The sequence below is a fragment of the Mytilus edulis genome, chromosome 13 (assembly GCF_963676685.1).
Source record: "Mytilus edulis chromosome 13, xbMytEdul2.2, whole genome shotgun sequence".
Taxonomy (NCBI): domain Eukaryota; kingdom Metazoa; phylum Mollusca; class Bivalvia; order Mytilida; family Mytilidae; genus Mytilus; species Mytilus edulis.
In genome coordinates, this window is record NC_092356.1 from 70,827,741 (window position 1) to 70,852,783 (window position 25,043).

Consider the following 25,043-nt stretch of genomic DNA (forward strand, 5'->3'; position numbering starts at 1 on the left):
AGGAAATGTTAGTGAAGAAAAAGTCTTAACTGTCCAAAGTAACTAATCCATGAAGCGTCCGTTCAATTTCGTAGGATTTGTTTCAATCTTACCCATTGAAACCATAGGTTTAATAGCTTTCGAAATCATTATTAAGCTTGGAGATAGATATTCCATATATACAGGCGAAGATGAATTTTTGTTACAAAACAGAAAAAACGAATCCACTTTCAATTACTTTTATAAAACTCGGGTAGATTCCACCGCTGGTTGAAATTTTGTTCCCGTAGATATCATCTGCAAGTTTTTGAAAAGAAAGCTGACATGACAAACAATTCGGTTTTAGTCTGCACATTTACTGTTCACAAAATGTTATACTATCCACCCAAATACAGGAATGACCCAGTAAGATACGTAATGGCACATCATAATTTGTTTCCTTTTAAGTTTTAGAAAATTTGACAAATCGGTGTTATGTTAAATAATAATTAAGAAGTTAGTTCAGTGAAAATTGACGTCATTCTTTACACAACAATTCTAATATGAAATGAATTCGTCTTTGTCAAGGTGTTCAATATGTTAATTTCAGTCAACGATACACTAAGTCACTGTTAAATACAATGACATGGGTGTTTTGATTATTGAATGAATCTCCCTCTGGAATATATTTCGCTATACAAATAGATCCGGATTCTCCTTTCACATTTAAAAATCTAAATTTAACACAGGAAACCAGTAAGATAATAATAGAAATATTACAATGATCTAAATTTAAATCACCTCTTTTACAATTTATAGAAACAGTTATCTCCATATTTCATAACGAGGATGGTCCTCTAGAAACAGAAGACATGGGTGTGTAGGTGTGTATACCAATAGCATTTTATGTTTATGTTAAAAATGTAATACGAAAAAATTTCATACTTTAAAGGAATATGCATATTCACATGAATGTTTGTAAATGGCTGTCTCTCGAAACTGTGCTGAATGAATTTGATCGATTGAAAATAGTCGGCTATTTTAAATGTTTGGCTTTGATCACCAGGCGAACCATTCACACATCTTGACATTATTTTATCGTAGATAATTTGTGTATCGATGTTCATATTGTGTATGAACATTGGTACATTTATATAGGAATTTACATAGTAATGTTACGTGTTATGAGTTTTATAACGACAAAACAATACACTTGAAGTTATCAAAACAGTCGTGTGTAGACGAGAAGCAATTCTTTCGTACCAGGTGTTAAGAATGGTTGATAAGTTTGTAAAAGATCTTATTTTTTTATCACCTTTTTCTGTGAACTTGAAATACTGTCATATAGATACAGACTGAAGGACACAACAAGACGAAATTGGTTTTTAAAATGGGTATTCGGTTCCAACACACATTTCAATAATAATTAAAAAAAAAGCAATAATCGCGCAATGTTGATTATCTACATTTTCTAAATAAAAGTTTGGCCCGTATTCTCACCTTAATATTCTTAATTTGAAAAGAGGAATCTTTAAAATATAAATAGATTCATTACATTCATCTAAATTTAAATCCACCCTAGCTGATATGATTTATAGAAACAGGTATTCCAATATTGCATAACGAGGATGGTCCCCTAGAAAAAAGGCACAGGTGTATACATCTTTATCGCTGTATTCTAAAACTTTAAAATGATCTGAATTTCATGTTATTTTTTAAGGATAAACAAGTTATTTTCACATGCAGGTTTTTCTGCTATTTAATAATGTTGGTTTATCACCAAGCGTACTAAAACAATTTATTTTCACATGCAAGGGTGTATTTAGCTGACTGACAACTGCGCAGACTTATTATAGTGTGACTGAGTAGGAAAAAAAACCCAGTTTGTTATTTAGTTTTGTTTGGTTTATCGCCAAGCGTACCACTCACATACATTGACATTATTGTCTTGAAGAGAGTGTGTATATTGATGTTGATGTTCATTTTTCACCTTTCGGAATATTGATGATGTACGTATACTGTCTCTTAATGATAATAGATTCAGTGATCACTAACCTTGTTAATCATTATTTATAACTTTTAATGTAAATGTCCTTTGGTTTTGTGAGTCTTTGTTTACTCCTTGGTTTTGATTATTATTGTCTTATCAATTTTATTTTAAATGCCATATGATTCAAAACACGACGAAACAATACACTATTAATACAACTGTGTTGTGTAGCGAGATTAGTCTCTGTCGTACTTGATTTTTAAAATATTTGATGAGTTTTAAACTTTTCATAACAGATCGAAACGAAGTTATGATAGAGTGTTTATCTTTATTTACATCAATTTCTGTAAACAGGGTAAAGTTGAAGGAATATGGCAATTGTGATCAAAACGTTCGTTTAGAAATATTTGTAATAGAAATTTTTTTTTAGAAAAGACCCGTCTTCTCATTTTCTGTGTAATTATCTTTATTTTACACAGGGCAGCAGTAATATATTAAAGGTTCATTTCAATCACCTAAATTTAAATCAACCCCTGTACCTATATTTTGAAACAGGTATCTTCATGTTTCAGAATAAGGATATGACCTTAGAAAAGTACACAAGAAGGCGATGGTTTTGTATTTATATAAAATTGAGAATGGAAATGGAGAATGTGTCAAAGAGACATCAACCCGACCAAATAAAAAAACTCAACAGCAGAAGTTCACCAACAGGTCTTCAATGTAGCGAGAAATTCCCGCACCCGGAGGCGTCCTTCAGCTGGCCCCTAAACAAATATATACTAGTTCAGTGATAATGAACGCCATACTAATTTCCAAATTGTACACAGGAAACAAAAATTAAATTAATACAAGACTAACAAAGGCCAGAGGCTCCTGACTTGGGACAGGCGCAAAAATGCGGCGGGGTTAAACATGTTTGTGAGATCTCGACCCTACCCCTATACCTCTAACCAACGTAGAAAAGTAAACGCATAATAATACGCACATTAAAATTCAGTTCAAGAGAAGTCCGAGTCTGATGTCAAAAGATGTAACCAAAGAAAGTAAACAAAATGACAATAATTCATAAATAACAACAGACTACTGGCATTTAACTGACATGCCAGCTCCAGACTTCAATTAAACTGACTGAAAGATTATGATTTCATCATATGAACATCAGGCACAATCCTTCCCATTATGGGTTTAGTATCATACCATCATAACATATATGAGTTGAACATAACCCGTGTCATGCCAACAACTGTTTTTTAGAATAAATGTGTTTAGTTCCGACGCAAAGACCTTATCAGTGACTCAATATTAACGCCAAAATATGCAATCTTTAATGACTTGACAACAGTATCGTAATTATATCCCTTCTTAATAAGTTTATTCAAAGGTTTTGTAAGTTTCTGAGGTGAATACTGACATCTTTATGCTTTATACAGAATATTTCCATAAAAAAATTGGATGTGTTTAAACTGTTTGTTTATGTGTTACATATTTGGTTTTCATTCATTTGTTTTGTATAAATAACGCCTTTAGCTTTCTCTTTTAAATTATTTTACATTGTCATTTCGGGCCCTTTATAGCTTACTATGCGGTGTGGGGTTTGCTTATTGTTGAAGGCTGTATGTTGACCTATAGATGTTAATTTCTGTGTCATTTTGGTTTCTTGTGGAGATTTTTCTCATTTGAAATCATACCACATGTTCTTTTTTTATGTTTGATGTTAATAATGGACAGTAAATTAAATTTCCCGAAAATGTTAAAGGAAAAACTATTTATTTTCACACTAGGCCTTGTATTTAGTTGCTCCGAATCTTAATACATTATTGTTTTCCTAATTAGGTTACCTTTGTTTTTTGATAAATATAAAAACCAAAACTTTGAACAGTCATTCAAAATTTTACAAACCATTTACATTAAAGAGGTAGTATATTATTGTATTCTGTATCCCTTTACGACTTAATAATGTCTGCCACTTTTACAATGCAGTTTCATTAAAAATTACATCCCAGAATGGAAAATTTATATGGACTTTTAATTTTTCAACTGTCAAAACATATGGATGTTCGGCTTATTATCAACATTTATATATATGCCTCATAACTCTAAAAGTTTATATATATCCCCAAAAGGAGGCGTCTTATAAAACCTTAAACTTCTTTGAAATAGAAAAAAATTACTTAAAAATAGTTCTACACTTCAAACCACCTTTAGAAGATCATATTTCTTAATAATACGAATTATCTATAATTCTCGACAAGAAATAAATGGTATCACTATTGTCTTTACAAGAAAGAAATTATCATGTCACTAATTGATCGACACACAGACATATTGTAATGGTCAATGTCATTACACTCGCTACTATTACTATGTGTGAGCGGTTAATTGTGTAGCACACCACTGTTTATCAATTACATATAATGCGAACATGCACTAGCGTTACGTTAAGGTTGAAAAGTTAAATTTATCACTTCTGTCATAGATTGTAGTTTGAAAAAAGGAGGCGAAAAATACTAAAGAGAGATTCTATTGTTGCAATTAAAAAGCCAAGTAGTGTTTTAATGGTTGTTGATGAAAATTTGACTGGGATTTACTATCACTTCTTCCGTACAAAAAATATGTTCCGGACCATATGAATATTTGGACCATCCGCGTATGGTCATGACCATATGCGTATTCTCATATGGTCGAACCATATGAGTATAATACTCGTTTGGTTATTAACGAGACGGACCATATGAGAATTTGGACTATATAGTTTGTTTTTTAAATAACATTATAAAAGTTTCAATAACACAAAAACTTTATCCAACAAACAATGATTATTTTTATATTTCAAATACTACGTAAAAATTAGATATTGATGCCATAGTTAGTTTTCATCGCTAATTACATCCTTGCATGTTTGCTTGGGGTAACATTTACTTCAACACGGTATCATAGCTTTTTTTGAATTTGCAAGTCTTTGTTGTGCACGATCCTTTTCATTTACACCTTTTGTTTGCGAGTGAAAAGCTATCATTTTTGTAGTTGCGTACAGTGATACCGATGTCTAGGGCCATGTCGATATGTCTACAGTGTTTTTAAGATGCCCTAGATCTCAAATATCGTAACGTGACTGCAATACACCATATTCACTAGGCAACTTAAATTAACTATGTTACTTTCCAGTGACTCTTGTTTAACAGTTCATTAAGAAATGTGTGGAATTTATTTTTTTAAGTCGACATATTGCCATTCACTCGTAATAACAAATCGGTAATGACTATCAGTACATGTAATAACCATCGGTATAAAATGTGGTAATTATAGTTTTGACAAGTAAGAAAAATTAACTATTTTAAACTTATAATTTTGATTTAGCTAATGTTTTTATTATATTACAATAATAAAATTGAATTAACCTATATAATAGCGTCTTTTTAATAAACGGTCATACCATATGAATAGTTTTAAAAGTATTGAAAGTAAGCTAACAGTTTTAATTACCCCGACCAGACGCTTACGGTCGGACCATATGAGTATATACCAAAATGGTCATGATCATACGCGTATGGTCCAAATACTCATATGGTCCGGAACATATACATTATATACATTTTATAATAAGTATTAATACTGAATACTGATCAAAGTTTACATTTCATTTCTAGATTCCAGCTGAAATATGACTTCAAAGGAACGAGAGAATTTTTTACGGAATGCCATTTTAGTTGTTGATCATTCTAAAGCTGCTCTAGTGTCTTTAGTAGAACTAGATGTGCAAAATAAAGGTCAGACGTTTGATCAATTTGTTAACACAAATCAACATGAAATCTATCATTTATATAACAGTTCATGGTGTTGTCAATGTCTACCGGGACATCGACCGCCTCGTTCATCACGAATTCTGCATCAATCACAAATGGAACTATTATTCGACCGATCATCATTAACGTTGCCATGTCATAATACAGGCAGGCGGTCAGATGACTTCTGTTGCAGCATGGCTAAGTCAGGTCTTTGCACTGATGTTCTCGACCTAACCTTAGCCCGATGTTTGTTAGTCAATTTCTGCAACGATATATTCTGGTTTAGCTGTCTTCAGTTCCAATCCATAACTTTCGAAGACTTTGTAAACAAAAATAAGCACGAACTGTATCATCTATGGCAATACAATGTACCCTGTTGTCAATGCCCATCGGGTTATACATTTCCAACTAACTATTCCGTTTTAGATCAAAATGACTGGACGCAGATGTTTAATGCCGTTTTGCTGCCTTGCACTAATCATAGAAAGAGACCCAGTTCAGGGAGTATGCACAGTATCTGCTCCGTTGCAGCAACACCTGGAATAACATTAATGAATCTTGACCCATCCGTAAACAGAATCATATTAAAACACTGCTGTACTTTACGGATGGCTGTTGAAACTTTGGTTCAAATTAGAAACCAGGACTACGGTCATGCAAAAGAAGGTATAATGTCAGATAACGATTTTAACGCATCAGTTGTTAAGATAGAACGTTGTATCATAGACATTGCTAAAGTGTGTAACAAGGAAACACAATTCAAACAGAAATTACGGGAGGCAAAAGATGGTGCACTCGATCAAACTCTTTTTACACAGTATCAAAATAATTTGATGGAAACGCTTACTAGACAAGCAGACATTCACCAGGTAAGAAACTATGTTGTACCTCTTTAAACCTTGTAAAAAGGACAGATTCATAAAGGATATTGACTTTTCTTCCATGAGTCACATATATGTTAAAAATACATATCACGACAAGGATAGACGTATAATTGCATTGAGATTGAAATATAAAATATCAAGTGTTGCCTTATAGTACACTGTGTAGTACCGAATATGTTTCAAATTTTCTGAATTTTATCTGAGTTAAGACGGAACATAAAAACAATAACTTTCGATGTTACAAATATTTGAACATTCTAGAAATTTATTGCCTACGCAGCATAAAATTAGGACGATAATTACCAATAAGATAACTCTCTATCGGCGTTTGTATCGATGACAATGAACAGACAATTCAAAACAAAAGGAAAATTGAAATATTAGATAGCCAAGGATGATCAGTTTATTCAAACCTGATAAGATAAACAACACAAATAAAACTTATAAAAAATTACGAATTTCAGCTAAGTCCACCGGCAAAGGTATCCATCCATTGATTGAAAAATGAAAATAACACTTTTATGAAATGTTTTGCGGTACGAATCGTTTTATTAGATCTGCTTTTACCAAAACCCCCAAAAAAGAAAGAAAGGTGATATAGAAATAGAAGAAATCATAAGAACTGTTTGAACTATAGTACCAAGAGAAGAATAATTTCATGCTTATAAGGCTATTTGTGCCTGAGGGAGTGGATCCTATATACTGAATTAGCTAACAACGGTTGTTTTTACAAAACTATCATGTCACTTATTTTTTTTTTATTTTTTTTTTATTTCTTAGCTGATGCCAAAAAATGACAAATTTCAATTAGAAGGTCATGAAATTGTAATAGTAATACATACTGGTAGAGAAATTTAAATTTAAACTTTACGAATACGAATTTAAAGCGTCACTGATGAGTCTTATGTAGACGAAACGCGCGTCTGGCGCACTAAATTATAATCCTGGTACCTTTGATAACTATTAAAGGGAAAACACGTTGAAAAAAAGGATGACAAAAAACATTAAGGTACCCTGGGATTTGCACACTGATCCCATTTTACTAGAAAAAGACGGATTGGATCATCTGACCTACAAAACCAATGCACTTTCTATACGATGGTACAAACGAAATAATGTTCTTTTTTATGTGTATAAGACATGAAAATCTCAACTGAAAACGCAAAATACAGCATAAAAATTTCATTAATATATTTTACTAAACTAGATAAGTATTGTGATGTTTGTCATTGTAGAGTGTTACAGACCTAGCACCGACTATAAACAAGATAGGTAATAAACTTGCCGCAAAGACCGGGAAATTCCCAAAACTTATGGATGAATGTATAAAGAAAGGCTATGATTATCAAGAACAGCTGATGCAAAGGTTCAATCAAGCGTTGATTAAAGTCAAAAGTAGGTATATATTAAAATATGATACTAATTATATATAAATAGTCGGTACATGCTGTTTTAATAGCAGTTTAAATATTTTTTTTACATATCATCATTAAGGAGCCTGTTAGGTTTAATAAGAAGTCATGCAATGTGTGCAATAGGACAAAATAAACCATACTTTAAACATTCCATCACCATACTCAATGTTTGAAAAAAAAGAATATTTCGACTCCGATTTCAACTCTTCACCTTTAACTTCTATCAGCTTTATCAACGATCAAACCAGTGCTGATTTGAGGGTAATAAAGATCGAGAAGTTACTATTATGGACATATATAAGAATGGTGTTTTGAGTTCTTTCGATAGCTGGATTTTAAATTCAATTCGTTTTTCATACTGCTTGATTATTTCAGCATGTGATTAAAGATATCGTGAAAATGAACCCATCATAAATACCAGGACTAAATTTAGTATATACACCAGACGCGCGTTTCGTCTACAAAAGACTCATCAGTGACGCTCATATCCAAACAAGTTTTAAAGGCCAAACAAAGTATTACGAAACATGAAGCTTCGCATCTTCTAACAATTTAATCATATGACCAAACGTTAGTAGGGTTGACGAAATTGATTCTTAATGTGCATTTGTTGTAGGATTTTTAATTTGATTATGGCCGGACCGTTAGGACAAAAAAGTTCCAATGTATAGTTATATCTACCTTCTACCAGCAATTAGCAGGCAAATCCAAATGGGAGTTATTGTCGTTTTTTTTATGTTAGCATCTACACTTCTATGCCATTACTTTAAATAACAAAAGTTCCTGTAAAAATTTACAGCATTATTTAAAAAGTTGCACGCAAGAACTGTTGCTTGATTTCTGAGGGTTTTTCAGGGCAGATCTAAGGTCACTCAGAGACAATTCAGCTAAATATCAAAAGTATTTTAAATACGTTTATTCCATGCATCTATCCGCAAAAGTACGAGTTTCGATTTTCCTTCTTGATAATCGATTATAAGAACTAAAGTAGACGACTCGGCATCGAAGTTAAGTAACAACACTTGAATGTTGTAAAAAATGTCTCCTGTTAGTTTGATAAATTTGGATCTTGTATTTGAACTTGCAATTTATTTGTTACGACTTTCTTTTTGACGACTCAAAACTTATTGACAATAGATTGACTTAGTTGTTCTATCAAACACAGACAGAACCTTGTTTATTATCTAAATAGTTATCAAAAGTTATTTAATACGCCATACGCGCGTTTTGTCTGTAGGAAAATCAGCAGTGACGCTCAGATAAAACAGTTATAAAGCCAAACAAGTACAAAGTTAAAGAGCATTGATGATGTAAGATTCCAAAAAGTTGGGTCGAATACGGCTAAGGTTATCTATGCCAGGGATAAGAAAATCCTTAGTATTTCGAATAATTCATACTTTTGTAAACAGAAAATTTATAAAAATGACTATATGATTGATATATATATATATATATATAAATAAACGAGTCTAAATTGAAAACTACGTTCAAACCTATGATTGTGTTGGATAAAAACCGCAATTTTTATACGTGTGCATGTCAAACAAATTTCGTTGTAGAAGGATCTAAAAACAGCACAAACAACATTTTCCAAAAGACCAAAAACGTGAAAAAGTATATTTAAACAAAACGCATTTGACTAATAGGTCGAACAACTGATGTTCTTTAACCCTGCTGACTGTCATTGACGATTGCCAAATAAAATTGAGTATATATATATATATATATATACAACTCGTCTAAACATCAACCCAACAATATATATACATGTCAACACCGAAGTGCTGACTACTGGGCTAGTGATATCCACGGGGACGAAACGTGCACCAGCAGTGGCATCGACCCAGTGGTGTAAACTGATTTTTATAGTTCGTTTTTATGTTGTACTGTTATACCACTGTCCCAGGTTAGGGAGAGGGTTGGGATCCGCTTACATGTTTAACCCCGACACATTATTTATGCATGTGCCTGTCCCAAGTCAGGAGCATGTAATTGAGTGATTGTCGTTTGCTTATGTATTACATATTTGTTTTTTGTTCATATTTTTTATTTATATAAGGCCGTCAGTTTTCTCGTTTGAATCGTTTACATTTTCATATCGGGGGCTTTTATAGCTGACTATGCGGTATGGGCTTTGCTAATTGTTGAAGGCCGTACGATGACCTATAGTTGTTAATGTGTGTGTCATTTTGGTCACTTGTGGACAGTTGTCTCATTGGCAATCATATCACAGTTTCTCTTTTATAAATAGTTTTCAATGGTACCAGCTTATAATTTAATACGCCATACGCGCGTCACGTCAACATTAGACAAAAGCTATTATCTAGAGGGAAATCTTGTGAAAATGTATGTCCTGTTTTTCTTATAAATGAACTTTAACATTACAAACAGTGAACAATTTAAGTTTTTAAAACATTGATTAGATTCATAAGTCGTAAAGGTTTTTAACCAAACGTTTTATTTTTATTCAAAAGATAATATCTAGAGGAAAACATTTAATAATTTTGTCCCCATTTTTGCTGATCCTGCCACCAACAGTAAAAATAGACAAGACACTCGGTTCTGCGGAACCATTACGATTTTTTTTCGTGGTGGAAGCGTCAATGCCTGGTGAGAACTACGATCTTCGCCTTGAAATATGACAAATAGGACTGTGACCAAAGTCAGAATCGACAAAATTCTATTAGGCTATATCATTCGATTCAAAAATACGTGTACTTTGAGATGAATTTGGTCAAAAGAAAGTATGATGTAAATCGAAATTATAGGTCACATGTCATTTTAAAGAAGAAAACAAAATTGAATATCTAATTTTACTTTAAAAACCATTTTAGCAGTAGCATGATTTGAATCTTGAATATGTTATATTTCTTGTTCAATTTAAAAAAAAATGGGAACCCATCGTTAAATGAGTTTTCCGAGTAAACGTATGCGATGAGGTCGGTATGTGTCTCGCTTGACAGAGTCAAAAAGCAAGCATAGGTTTGCTGTATCCGGCGTCGGCTACGACTTTGAAACGTTTGCCTAAGTTCTCGTGTATTTTTTTGTGGTAAGATTGGTTTATGGGTAACCACTTGTGGTATGTCAATGATTTTTTGTATGCAGTTGTATCAGCATTGGCACATCTCATTTCCGTGGAGATTAATCCACCCGACCCTCAGTTATGGTTTATTTACTTTGAAATGTGGCTTAGATGACATGTATTAATGCTGGTTTCAAGAGAAATTCTTACGATAAGTCAATGGTATTAAGTATGCAGTTGTATTAGCATTGACACATGTACATCTCATTGTTCATTCACTTTGAATATTTGCTAAACTTACATGTTATAGTGTTTTTATTTAATTTTCAATATTTGCAATAAAGAAATTACTTGGGACAGTCACATAAAACATGTGGCGGGGTTGAACTAGTTTTTTTTGGCGCAAACCACTCATCACCACACATACTAGGGGCAGTGATGTAACAGTACAAATGAGAACAAACTCTAAAAATCAGTTGGAAAGGGCGTAACTCATCACATTGATTTTAAGCAAGAAAATATCTTGAAAAATGCACAAACACAATGTGGCAGGATATTTATACATTCCCACAAACAAAAACACAATGTGGCAGGATATTTATACATTCCCACAAACAAAAACACAATGTGGCAGGATATTAATACATTCCCACAACAATAAAAGCACACATTACAGAACTGAGAGTACTCGTAGTTTCATCTATTTTTAAACCATTCCTTTGCCATTACGTTTCTACAGCAAAAAACTGGACTCCTCACTAACAAACGTGGTTAAATATGCATCAATATCATTCTGAAATACGGCCTTTGTATCTAGTTCGATGCTGCCTAATCCATTTGTGGACTAATTGTAAGATGACTTTACGAAATCAAGGTATTCTAAAAGCAGTTAATGATGCAATATCGGTTCAATACCGTAGATTAAAAACTAGGGTTATTCCACAGTCGGTGAATAGTTTGCTTGTAAACGTGTAGAGTACTTGCAATATTTTTTTAGCGGGATGGCTTGCCTACTTAGAGATGATTATAATATGTTTGCAAATAACAGGGTCCATCTGGTATGGTAGAGTTCGAAACCCTATAAAGGTCATTTTAAAATTCGTATACAGTTTAGGTTTGACTGTTGAAATAAGCACGACGTGTCCCTAAGGCACATTACAGATTTGTGTAGTGGGTCTTTCGCTTATCAGGACAATATTTATAACATATGTTTTTCTTGCATTCTACATTGAAAGATAAAGGAAATCTTTAGACAAAGCTGACCTGAGATTGAGATTGGTAAACTTTAAACATGTTTAAGACACTCTTTGTATATAAATAAGGCTATTTTAACGTCATCGGCTTTAAATATTATGCTTTAGTGTTCTCGCAGAAACTTCATGACAAAAAAAATGTACGTAACTTATAAAGTGTCATTTTCCATTTACATGTTTCCCCCATAAACTTAAAGGTAACAATCTTTTATGCAGTCAGCATGTTACGGAAGTGTTATCGTTTGTACGTCGGTATTCGATATATCTTGCTATTTAAATTATGCATTCAACATTAACTTTAACACGTGTCCTGTATTTCTATCTTGCTCAGTCTGATCAGAATAGTTGAAAGAACAATTACTAAAAGTGTAAGGAACACATTTTAATAGCGATATTCTTACGAATATATTTTGATTCTGATATGTACACAAAATATAACAGTTAACGCACATTTTACATCTTTCCTTGCAGTGTCGGTATCAATCAATCCTCTGAAATGTATATTTTTTTCGATAATAGTAAAATATGCACATGAATTGTATACAAGTCTTGGGTTTCACATTGTTAACTAATGCAACTATACTTTTTACCCGCAGTGAGATACGAATAGTTTAAAATCGAGGTACTTTGAGTCAATAGATTGAACAATACTTTTAATAAGTAAATTACTTTTAAGTATGAAAATCTTACATGTTCAATGATATTATATATGCAATATGTGAATGGAAACGGCGTTAAAAGTTGTGTTAACGTTTGCCGCGTAATTTAAATTGTCTCTAATAATCGACAGATATTATATATGCAATATATACCTTTAGTAGTACTTATACAATTCCAGTACAATTGTTTGTATTGTAATTGACAATCAATGCATTGCATAACCAATTAGTATCTATGTACGGAAGATAACCTTTTGTACATTGGCACACATTATTTTTTTGTAGATCAAACACACATGGCGATTGATTGTCACATGCAGGAAGAAACATTTGTTGAAACCAATGCTGTAAGAAAGTGTGTTGACTGGATGGACAGGAAGGATGTCTTTGTCATCATTGGTGGAGAGGGATCAGGAAAGTCTAGGATTGGATTGGAAATACTAAGACAGTTTGGTCTAACAGATGAAGATTTTGACTTATTAAAAGTAATAGACTTCCTGCAGGTAATGGACATTATTACAGATGAGAGAAAAACTGTTATGTTGTTAGATGGTGTACTTCCTACCAAAGGATGCTCGTATAAAATGTTTATTAACCATGATATTTTAGATTTATTACATGCACGATTGTGTAAAGGGGATGTGAAATTCATTTTTACTCTAGATTCATCAAACAGTAATTCCTCTAAAGAATTACTTGCTTCTCATAGGTTGTTTGAGAATTATTGTAAAATTGATCTTAGCTCTCCCAGATTTTGCATAAGCGAAGATGAAAAAGCAAACTTGTTGTTTAATTTTTGTAAAAAATCTAAAATTCGGATAACTTGGGACTCACAAAGTTATGAAGGGGGTAGCGAAGAGTGGAATTTAGATGGGAGAACAGTTTACGAAATCGCAAAAACAGACCCTTTAATAGGATATCCAAAATCATGTTTTTTGTTTACGTCGAACAAAAGCTTTTTACAACTCGGTATCAATTTTTTTAAACATCCAGATCAATCCCTAATAGATGAAATAAACTCATTGAGAGATTGTAACGATATTAACCTTGAAATGAATATTTCTTATGCTCTTTTGGTTTACACGTTACTAAATACTGGTTCCTTTGATGTTAACACAATAGACATATCAAAACTAGAATCAATCATAGAATCGTGTGGGAACTGTCAACGAAGACGTTTATTCGATAGTAAAGTTAAAAAAAGTGCAGAGCAAATAGATGGTCGATTTTTGAAACAAGACACTCAAACAATGTTTTATCATTTTAAACATCCTATGATATATGAAGCATTAACGATATCATACTTTGAAGTCAATCCGTCTGCTGTTATTTCAGTGCTGAATTTTGATTTTATTATCGACTTAATAAGATTAGAAAGAGACAATTTGGAAACACAAAAGTTAAGTTTGATCGTTGCAAAAGATATGTTTGGATGTTTGACTAAACGACTTTTCACATTATTTGAGAAATATTATAAAAAGAGATCCGCAGAGTTTACAAAGACACTTTGCGGTTCGTCAATCATACTTCAGAATAACCCAGATTTTATAGGTAATCTATTTGAGCAGTTTGACAAATGTACATCACAAGATACGATAGACATACAAATTGAGGGTAGATATGATAAGATGTCATTCCACTTTCTAAGAGCCCTGCTATGGTTCCTTATACAGAAACATAATGTAGATAAACCAATTGCAACAGTCCTTCATTTCATTGAAAACGACATGAAAGACGAGGGAAATATTGAAAAAGTTAAAGCGAGTAAAAAAGTAGTAGTAGCATGTTTCTATTATTTGTGTGAAACAGACAACTCAGACATGAAATTGGAACTTATATATGGATTGATAAATGAGTATAGAATAGAGTGTAATTACGATTACAGCATACAAATAGCATTGAAAAATGGTAATGATACAGCCGTTATCTTCCTTTTAAACCAAGTATCGAAAGAAATTGATATTGTGAAATTGGTTCTTGAAGTAGAAAATGTAGAAGATTTAAGAAGATTGTGCGACTTAATATCAACAAATCTTTCCATAGAATGTATTGACACAGATGACAAAACTGATATATTGAAGATTTTGATAAGCTCGGTACAACCGAATTTATTCAACGTAAGAGCATCCATCAATACAGCCTGCAGCAAACTTTGTAAGAATCTTGTAGCAGGAATTCTGAGTGATGTTCGGAATTTGACATTTGATACGGGCAATGTAGTAAGTACAGCCTGTGATAATTGTTGGGAGGATACATTGAAGATTTTGTTGAACAAAAAGTTATGCAATCAGAGTGAAAAGAAGCAAATTTTCACCGCTTCTTGTAAAGATGGCATGGAAACGTTCCTAAAGTGGATTTTTTTAAAATTCAACACAGATGAGCTAGACGTTCAACAATTACTCCTTGATGATTTCAGATCCGAAAATTTTGAGACTATTCAAAATTTTATTTTTAAATTGCAACACCATAAAGAAATGGAAACAATGATAAAGAATTTATTTACACAATTCAGTTTACCGATTATACCTTTCATTCAATGGATTTTAGAAGATACTGAAAAACGAATAGTTACTGGTAATAAAACCGATTTACATAGTTTATATATAGTTGAATGGATGTATGAGAGATTCCCAAACTTACAAACCGATTTGAGGAAAATTGTATATAAAACAATAAACGACTCATGTGATAATTCTGATGAGATATTACAATGGTTAAAGGGGAATACTAAGGGAATGGTTCATCCTATAACATCTTTACTGGAGTTTTCTTGTAAAAACGATCTTCAGAAAATAGTAAAATGGATTCTGCACACATTTGACCACAACACATTAAATATAAATGAAATGATAATTGAGGCATATAATGCAGGATATACCAAAATAGCTGAATTCATCATCATGAAAGTTGATTGGAACAAAGTTGACGTAACTTCAATCATTAAAGCAATGCTTTCAACATGTCTAAGTAATAGTTCGAAAGACCTTTTTCTTTTCTTGATTCACAATATTGACCAGCAATATTGCAGATGGATGGAGATCATCACAATTATCATTGATTTAGAGTTGTTTGATCACATTGAACTTATTCTAAAATATGTTGATAATTCGAAGATTGACATGATGAACATAGTCAAGACTAAAATGCATGTCCTGTCGGAAAACAAATTGAAGGATTTGATAAAAAGCATTAAAAAGGAATTACTTGATATCAATTACATTGTACGGGCTGCTTTCAAAATAGGATATAATGAAATTGTATCATGGTCAATAATGAATGATAACCAAAATGCTATTAATAAATCAGAATTATTTTATACAGCTGTTTTAAATGGTAATACCAATATAATGCATTATCTACTTCAAAATACTGACCACACATTGCTAGATATAGAATCAGCTGTGGATATTGCTTGTAGACGAGGAAAGTTTGAAATAGTTGAGATGTTATTGTTGCATGTAAATGAAAAATCGTTTGATGTAAAAGAAGCAATCGATAAAGTTTTTAGTGGCATCACACTCGATACAGTGAAATCATTGTCAGACATTGACAATCTTTTAGAAATTAACACAGATAAAACTTCTGAATGTGAACGTTTAAAGATTGTAAAGTTGATGTTAGAAACGTTTGACCATAAATTGTTTGATATGACCACAATCATGAATACTGCATATGAACAAAGATGGTTTGACTTAATGAGATGGGTGATAAAGGAAGTTGATAACTCGCTGCTTGACTTGAATAACATATTAAGTATGGTTTGTCAATTGGAACGCTTAGATATTGTCACACTTTTAGCAAGGAGTATTAAAACTTCAAATGTGGATAAAGGAGCTATTATGAAAACTGCGTTCGTCCACGGTTCATTTAACACTCTTAAGCTTTTAATGGATAATGTTGATATACCATTAATTGGTCTTGGGGCAGCAATGAATGAAGCATGTCGTGAGGGTAAGAGTGAACTAGTTATGAGGTTAATAGAAAGTGATAATGATAAAATCGACTTAACTCGTCTCATAAAAATAGCTTGTGACAGAAATTGGCTTGACGTAATCAAATCTATAGGACAAGCTAATAGAATTGGTTTAGAAATAGCAATGAAAGAAGCCTGTCATTTTCGAAGAATTAATATTGTAAGATGGTTGATACAAAATAATAATAATACAATGTTTGATTTTACAACAATTTTAACATACGCTTGTAGAGACAGGCACATTGATATAGTTGAGACTTTGATACAACATGTAAATCATAATTTGCTTGGAATAAATCGTGTATTTGACCATGCATGTAGATCAGATAACTTAGAAAAAGTTAAATGGATGCTAGGAAATATTGACAATACACTACTTGATACGAATAGAGCAATGGGTTCTGCATGTAGTGTTCAAAATGTTGACAATAAATTATTTGATATGAGGAGAGCAATGAATGCAGTTTGTGAATACGGACATCTTGACATAGTGAAATGGTTGATAGAAAATGTTGACAATAAATTATTTGATTTGAAAGAAGCAATAAATGAAGCTTGTGAATGTGGAAATATGGACATAATGAAATGGTTGTTGGAGAATAGTGACAACAAATTATTTGATATGCAGGAAGCAATGAATGCAGCTTGTGCTTGGAAAAGTTTGGACAAAGTGAAATGGTTGATAGAAAATGTTGACAATACATTATTTGATATGAAGGAAGCTATGAGTGTAGCTTGTAAATGTGGAAATATGGACATAATGAAATGGTTGTTGGAGAATAGTGACAACAAATTATTTGATATGAAGGAAGCAATGAATGCAGCTTGTGGATGTGGAAATATGGACATAATGAAATGGTTGTTGGAGAATAGTGACAACAAATTATTTGATATGAAGGAAGCTATGAGTGTAGCTTGTAAATGTGGAAATATGGACATAATGAAATGGTTGTTGGAGAATAGTGACAACAAATTATTTGATATGAAGGAAGCTATGAGTGTAGCTTGTAAATGTGGAAATATGGACATAATGAAATGGTTGTTGGAGAATAGTGACAACAAATTATTTGATATGAAGGAAGCAATGAATGCAGCTTGTGGATGTGGAAATATGGACATAATGAAATGGTTGTTGGAGAATAGTGACAACAAATTATTTGATATGAAGGAAGCTATGAGTGTAGCTTGTAAATGTGGAAATATGGACATAATGAAATGGTTGTTGGAGAATAGTGACAACAAATTATTTGATATAAAGGAAGCAATGAATGCAGCTTATGGATGTGGAAATATGGACATAATGAAATGGTTGTTGGAGAATAGTGACAACAAATTATTTGATATGAAGGAAGCAATGAATGCAGCTTGTGGTTCTGAAAGTTTGGACATAGTGAAATGGTTGATAGAAAATGTTGACAATACATTATTTGATATGAAGGAAGCAATGAATGTAGCTTGTGGTTCTGAAAGTTTGGACATAGTGAAATGGTTGATAGAAAATGTTGACAATACATTATTTGATATGAAGGAAGCAATGAATGTAGCTTGTGAATGTGGAAATATGGACATTATGAAATGGTTGATTATAAATATTGACAATACGTTTTTTGATTTGAAGAAAATTATTAGTGATTCTTTAAAAGATGATGCTCATGTAATTGTGAAATTGTTAATAGAGAATATAGGCAAATTTGATCTTACCTATTTCAATTTACAGTCATTACTATACATGCTATTTGAGCGTTGTAATAACGAGGAATTAATGTACGACAATAGTATTTTGCAGGAATCAGTATTGAAGATTTGTAAACTAGGACAAAAGAAAGAAATATTTTGGACAGACGTGTTGAATAATGCATGTGTTTTCGGATTTCTTGAAGTTGTTGAATGGCTTCTCACTAATTTTCCAAGTAATATTTTTGATTTTGATACAGCTATGGCAAATGCATTGTTGTCGAAATCGGATATCATTATCAGATTAATCATTCAAACGAACTGTGATCATATAACGGATATACGATCGTTGACGAGCTCGTTATGTCACCACGGGTATACAGATTTAGCGCTATGGCTTTTGAAAAACCAGGACAACATCGTGTTTGAATATCAAACTGTGATGAACGAAGCATGTCTACACGATGACTTGTCCTTAGTAAAATGTTTATGGGACAACTTCAATCCCTACTCATTTGATATGAAAACAGCAATGACAAAAGCTTGTAGAGGTATAAAGAGTACCACTACAATAGAATGGCTGTGGAGAAATACTGACCAGCAGTTGTTTGACATGAATGTTGCAATGACTAATGCTTGTAGATATGGCAGAGATACTGTTCTAGAATGGCTTTGGACGAATGTTGATCAGTCAAATTTCAGAATGAATGAAGCATTTCACGATGGCTGTAAACATGAACAACAACCTGTCGTAAGATGGATGATTGAAAATGTGCCCAAAGAATTACTTGATATGTCGAATGTCTTACATACTGCATGTCTTAGTAATACAAATTATCGGATTGTTGAGATGCTTTTACAACAAATCGATATATCCAGGGTTAATATAAATTTAATGATACGTGAAACCTGTAAACACGGCAACACAGCAATAACTCAATATTTACTGAACATGACAGATGTTGGAATGATTGACATGAATCAAGCAATGAAAAATATTCTCTCTATTAATGTTAATTCCAATTCATATTCAAACAAAAACAAAGTATTAAAAGATAAGCTAAAAGAACAATTAGCTATGACTATTATACAGAAGTCAACATTGGCTATGTTGAACATTGACGAATTAATAAAAGAAATTTGCAAGAATGGTTGGCTCGAATTGCTTAAGTTGATATGGTCAAATAAGGATCACTGCAATATAAATATCGACCAATCAAAAATTGATATAGCTTGTGAATACGGAAGAGAGAACATTGTTCATTGGGCTGTTAGTAATCTCAACCTCAATATGATTAATGTAATAGCCTTGATGACTGAATCTTGTAGTTTCGGTTGGCTTGAGATTGTGAAGAAAATATGGACAATAGTAGAACACGTCAAATTTGATATAAAATCTGCAATGAATGAAGGCTGTTCGTATGGACGAGTTGAAGTAGTAACATGGCTCATACAAAATGCAGACAAGAACCTTTTTGACATGAATGTTGTTATGGAAACATCCTGTAGAAATGACTGGATCGATATCATAAAGAATATTCTACCCTTGGACTTAAGTGCATACAATGCGACAGTCGCTATAACGGCGGCATGCACTACCGGTAATGTCGAGCTTGTTCAATTACTACTTACTCAATTTGGGAAAGAAATTATTGATTTTGATGAAATATCGAAGTCGTTATTAACGTCTTCAAGAAACGCTGATCTGGTGATTTCATTACTGCAAAATACCGATTTTGATAAGTTTGATATTCGTAAAATGTTTACGGCTGCATGCGGGTTCGGATGGATTGATGTTATTGAGTATATCAAAGCCAATGCGAGTATCAACTGCAATGTGAGCGGCGGGATGATAAAAGCTTGTAACCAAGGTGAGGACAAAATTGTGACGTATTTGCTCCACGAATTTCCACTTAATCGATTTGATTTCCAATCTTCGCTACTTGCAGCTTGTGTAAAGGGCTGGGATGAAATAGTAGAACTACTCCTAAATACTGTTGACCACAATTTATTACATATTGAAAATAACTTCATGAATATTTGTCGAAGCGGTGAGGCTGACATTGTGAGCATAATATTAAAAAAAGTGGATCACAATCTTTTAAATTTGAACGAGACTATAAAGTCATTGATTAAAGATAAGAAAAATGAGCAGGTGGTACTAAACATAATTAAAAATGCACACAAAACAAAATGGGACAAACAAGGTTTGATTGAGACAGCGAGTGAACACAGATGGTGGAAGGTTTTAGCTTTTCTAAATACATGGACATGAGTATACGTAACAATGGTGATATTTCAGCTGTATATGTATTCCTTGTAAGGAGTTGGATAACCTTTACATATCTGTAACATTCATTCTATTTTACACCTTAGCAATATAAATAAGTTATAACAAATATACCTTCATGTGCTACTTTTAAGAGATAAAGGGTCAAACTGTAGAAATTTTGTCTTTCGTTTCTCTTTACATTTCTATCCTTTGGAAATAATCGCATCATAGATACCAGGAATAAACTTTAGTAATTAACGCCAGACGCGCGTTTCGTCTACAAAAGACTCACCAGTGACGGTCGAATCAAAAGTGTTATAAAAGGCCAAATAAAGTACGAAGTTGAAATGCATTGAGGACCAAAAATTCCAAAACGTTTTGCCAAATACAGCTAAGGTAAAGACACACCTAACTGATTTATTTCAACAGTTAAACACAGGTGGATATTTGTTAAAACATAAATATGCTCTTAATATGTACAATCCTTTCTAAATAATTCAGTTTAACAAAATTTCATAAATAAAAAAAAACAATTTTGCGGTAGATTTGTCAAATTTAAGAAAAAAAAGTTAGATATGTCAATTTTAAGAAAAAAAGTAAGTGTTGACTTTTTCAGAAAATAAATATAAAAAAATCATCATACGAAATCAAACATAATGTCCTGTAATAACAAAGGGGTCTATTTATCTTTTTTCAAGTTAAATCAGTTTTAATCATGAAAAATCACTGTATTACAAAATCACAACAAAATTGCGACGAGATGCGATAAGATTGGCTATAATTATAGATTAACGTTGGTTATCTAAACGAGATTTATTTTATCGCCTGAGCCGGTTACGGTGAAATCGAGAAAAGCAACCAAGTTGAGATGAGCAAATTGAATGATAATCTGTTTATAGCTATCTTACCTATGACGACGTTGTCAATTTTATGTTAATTTCATTAGCAACGCCACGTAAGTTTCCATCTCAAGCCAGCAGTATCATATGTAAACTTGTCACAAAAAAATATATCAAAGGAAAAATGCACAAAATAGCGATAATAAAAAAAAATATTAATATACAGCTTTAACATTTTAAGTTATACATTTTAAAAGATATATATTCAATTTTTCAATTTATAAATAGAGTTTCATTCTTATCTAATGTAGATTTTAGAGTTACACAAGGGTGCTCTGAAAACAATGTTCTGCTTTAGAATTTACTTTCTGTTAACTATGTAGAGATATCCTTTATACCAGTATTGAATTAATGTATAAACTTATTGGTCTGTGAGATGCAAAGGGTATTTTAAAAATTTCTTTGTATATAGTTTTTGAATTATGAGTGCTTTTTAAATTTCTTTGTATATAGTTTTTGAATTATGAGTGCTTTTTTAAATTTCTTTGTATAGTTTTTGAATTATGAGTGCTTTTTAAATTTCTTTGTATACAGGTTTTGAATTATGAGTGTTTTTTGTAATAATTGTGACACATTTGCAGGGACAAACACTTAATGATGACTTGGATTTCTCTGATAGGTTTGTTTTGAATTAATTCAATTAATGAGTTTATTGATGAAGTAGTTGCTTTTGTACAGATCATTTGGTGTATTATTTAGTTACACGGACTTATTGTTGTGTACCCCAATATATCAAAATAAAGTTTAATAGTTTTCTTATCGATTTTTACAATACTCAAATTAGAATAGTATTTGTTATTTTGTTTTTCTTTACTTTTCTAAACAAAAAGTGATTTATATTGTGTTACACTATTTTTTATTTGGTCAAGAAACCTTGAAAGCTTAAGCTTTTAATGTAACGTATGTCGTTCTTTGCAAACTATCCATTGATGTTTAATTACGAGATTTTTTTAAATTAAACTAGCTTACTAGTGTTTGATACATTCCAGAATTTTGTATTATGTTTACTGACTTTCATCTTGAAATTTTAGGTACCATACATGATAATAAGGTTTTAATTCAGAGAAATAACATTAATCAACTTTATTTTGAATGTACAATCATCTCCGTATTCCAGATGTTTGTATTACATTGTATTACTTGGAATCATTTTTAGTTTTGATTTTTGTTTTAAATTCAGACAATGTATTCAGGACATTTAAGATAAATTATATATATATATTTTTAACACTTCCTATCATTTACTTTCATTTTCATTTCATGTTCAAATGTCGTCCATTTATTTCTTGTTCAACAAATACATTCAATAGGAATAGATATCATTTACAGTATATGATCTTTTCGTACATTAAACATTTCAATATTCACATTTTTTTCTGCAAAATCAGTCTTTTTTGAGTAACTCTGTGCATTTTGTGATGCGATAGAATATTTCTTTTTAGAATTAAGTTTGAAATTGTATTATGGAAAATATAAATTTAACATTTAAATAATAAACATCAAAGTAGTACGTGCTGATTGATTGGAACAGAATGATTTATCAAAATGTAGAAACAGCGAAAATACCTGATAATATGCTGATTTATAACATTCACATTTTGCACGGGGTGGGGTTAGGGGTTATAAAAGGAATCTTCAATCATTGAGGTTCCTGTTCCACTTGTAGCTTTCTGTCTTATTACTTATACCATCGCGATCGATACCTTCATACCGCTAACCTAAAAAAACATTCGTTCATTCTTTCTAATTTCATTTGAACACCATAAATTAATATGGTCCAGGGTTTCTGAAATGTATGTTAATAAATGTTTATGTTATTTCTTTTTATAATTAAATTGTGTATGTTTAATTATAATTAAATTCGTGCATTTGCTACGTTGTATCTGGAATTTTTATTTGCTCTTTATTTCTGAATATCAAAAGATTAAACTTTTTTTGTATTTCTTCTGATTAAAATATTTGATTATTTTGTGTTGCTCAATATTTTGATTTAAGTGGCTGTTGTTAGTATTTTAAGCTTCGACACTTTATGTCATCTCTTCAATTATGATTACTACTTGATGTGTTTTTACTTTTGTTATATTGTTCAGGTAAATAAGATTTCTTTAAAGGAACAAAAGTCAAGATTTGGTTGTCCTTGTCATTAAATTTTACTTTCAAATTAGTAATTCTCTGTACGGTTTGATATATCATTTATTCTCAGTTATTTAGTTAGGTTCTTTCAAGTCAGATAACATTAATGGCAGAAAAGAGAATCGCAAATTAATTTGATATGATTTATTTTTACTTATAATTATCAATTTTCCTGGGAGTGCATTATTTTGTTGATTAGTTTTTATAATGCATAGACAATTATTTCGTTATCACAATTTAAATAGAGTGATGAACAACACAACTACAGACCGGTTCTATAGGATATATAACGGACTTGTTTTTACTATGCTCACCTCTGAACTGGTTTGATGAACAAACACATTTAAACGTTAGCAGGTTACAGAATGTCTGAGACGAAAGCTGTACTAATATCGAAACAATCGATGACAACAAAACATTATTTCATAAAACAGAGAATGACAATGGGGATCAATGAGGAATGTGTCAATGAGATGAACCAAAGCAAAACTCAAGGCCAACAATTGGTCTTCAACACAACAAGAAAATACCTAAATGCGACCTTCATCTGTCCCCTTAACACAAATGTGTTATATTTACCTGACCATACTGTCCAAAAGCGACAATAACACCGCAACATCATTAATTCTTCGGAAAGCAAGTTTCTTGAATTTATTTTGAGATCAAGCACTCATTAGTTTACCTGCATTGTATCGTATTGGTATGATCGTAATAAAAGAGGGACGAAAGATACCAAAGGGACAGTCAAACTCATAAATTTAAAACAAACTGACAACGCCATGGCTAAAAATGTTAAAGACAAACAGACAAACAATAGTACACATGACACAACATGGAAAACCAAAGAATAAACAACACGAACCCCACAAAAATTAAAGGGTGATTTCAGGTGCTTCGGAAGATTAAGCAGATCCTACTCCACATGTGGCAACCGTCGTGTTGCTTATGTGATATCAAATTTGGTAGATAGTCTAATTCGGTAGGTCACATTAGTGAAAGGGAAGGGGATTGTAGTTACGACGTAAGTAACATATCCGATATTATTTGTGAAACGGTTATTCTTACCCCAGGAGTAGATTACCTTAGCCGTATTTGGCACGATTTTTTTCGAATTTGGGATTCT

At 32.0% G+C, this 25,043-nt stretch overlaps 1 protein-coding gene across 1 annotated transcript; it reads left to right on the plus strand.

Moving 5' to 3' along the window:
• The first annotated feature begins 5,595 nt into the window (after positions 1-5,595).
• On the plus strand, positions 5,596-23,752 carry LOC139500530 (uncharacterized). Its single transcript, XM_071289278.1, has 4 exons — positions 5,596-6,605; positions 7,856-8,015; positions 13,255-17,769; positions 18,397-23,752. Exons 1-4 carry the CDS (start codon positions 5,613-5,615, stop codon positions 20,889-20,891), a joined length of 8,163 nt encoding a protein of 2,720 aa, XP_071145379.1. The 5' UTR covers positions 5,596-5,612; the 3' UTR covers positions 20,892-23,752.
• Positions 23,753-25,043: the final 1,291 nt, after the last annotated feature.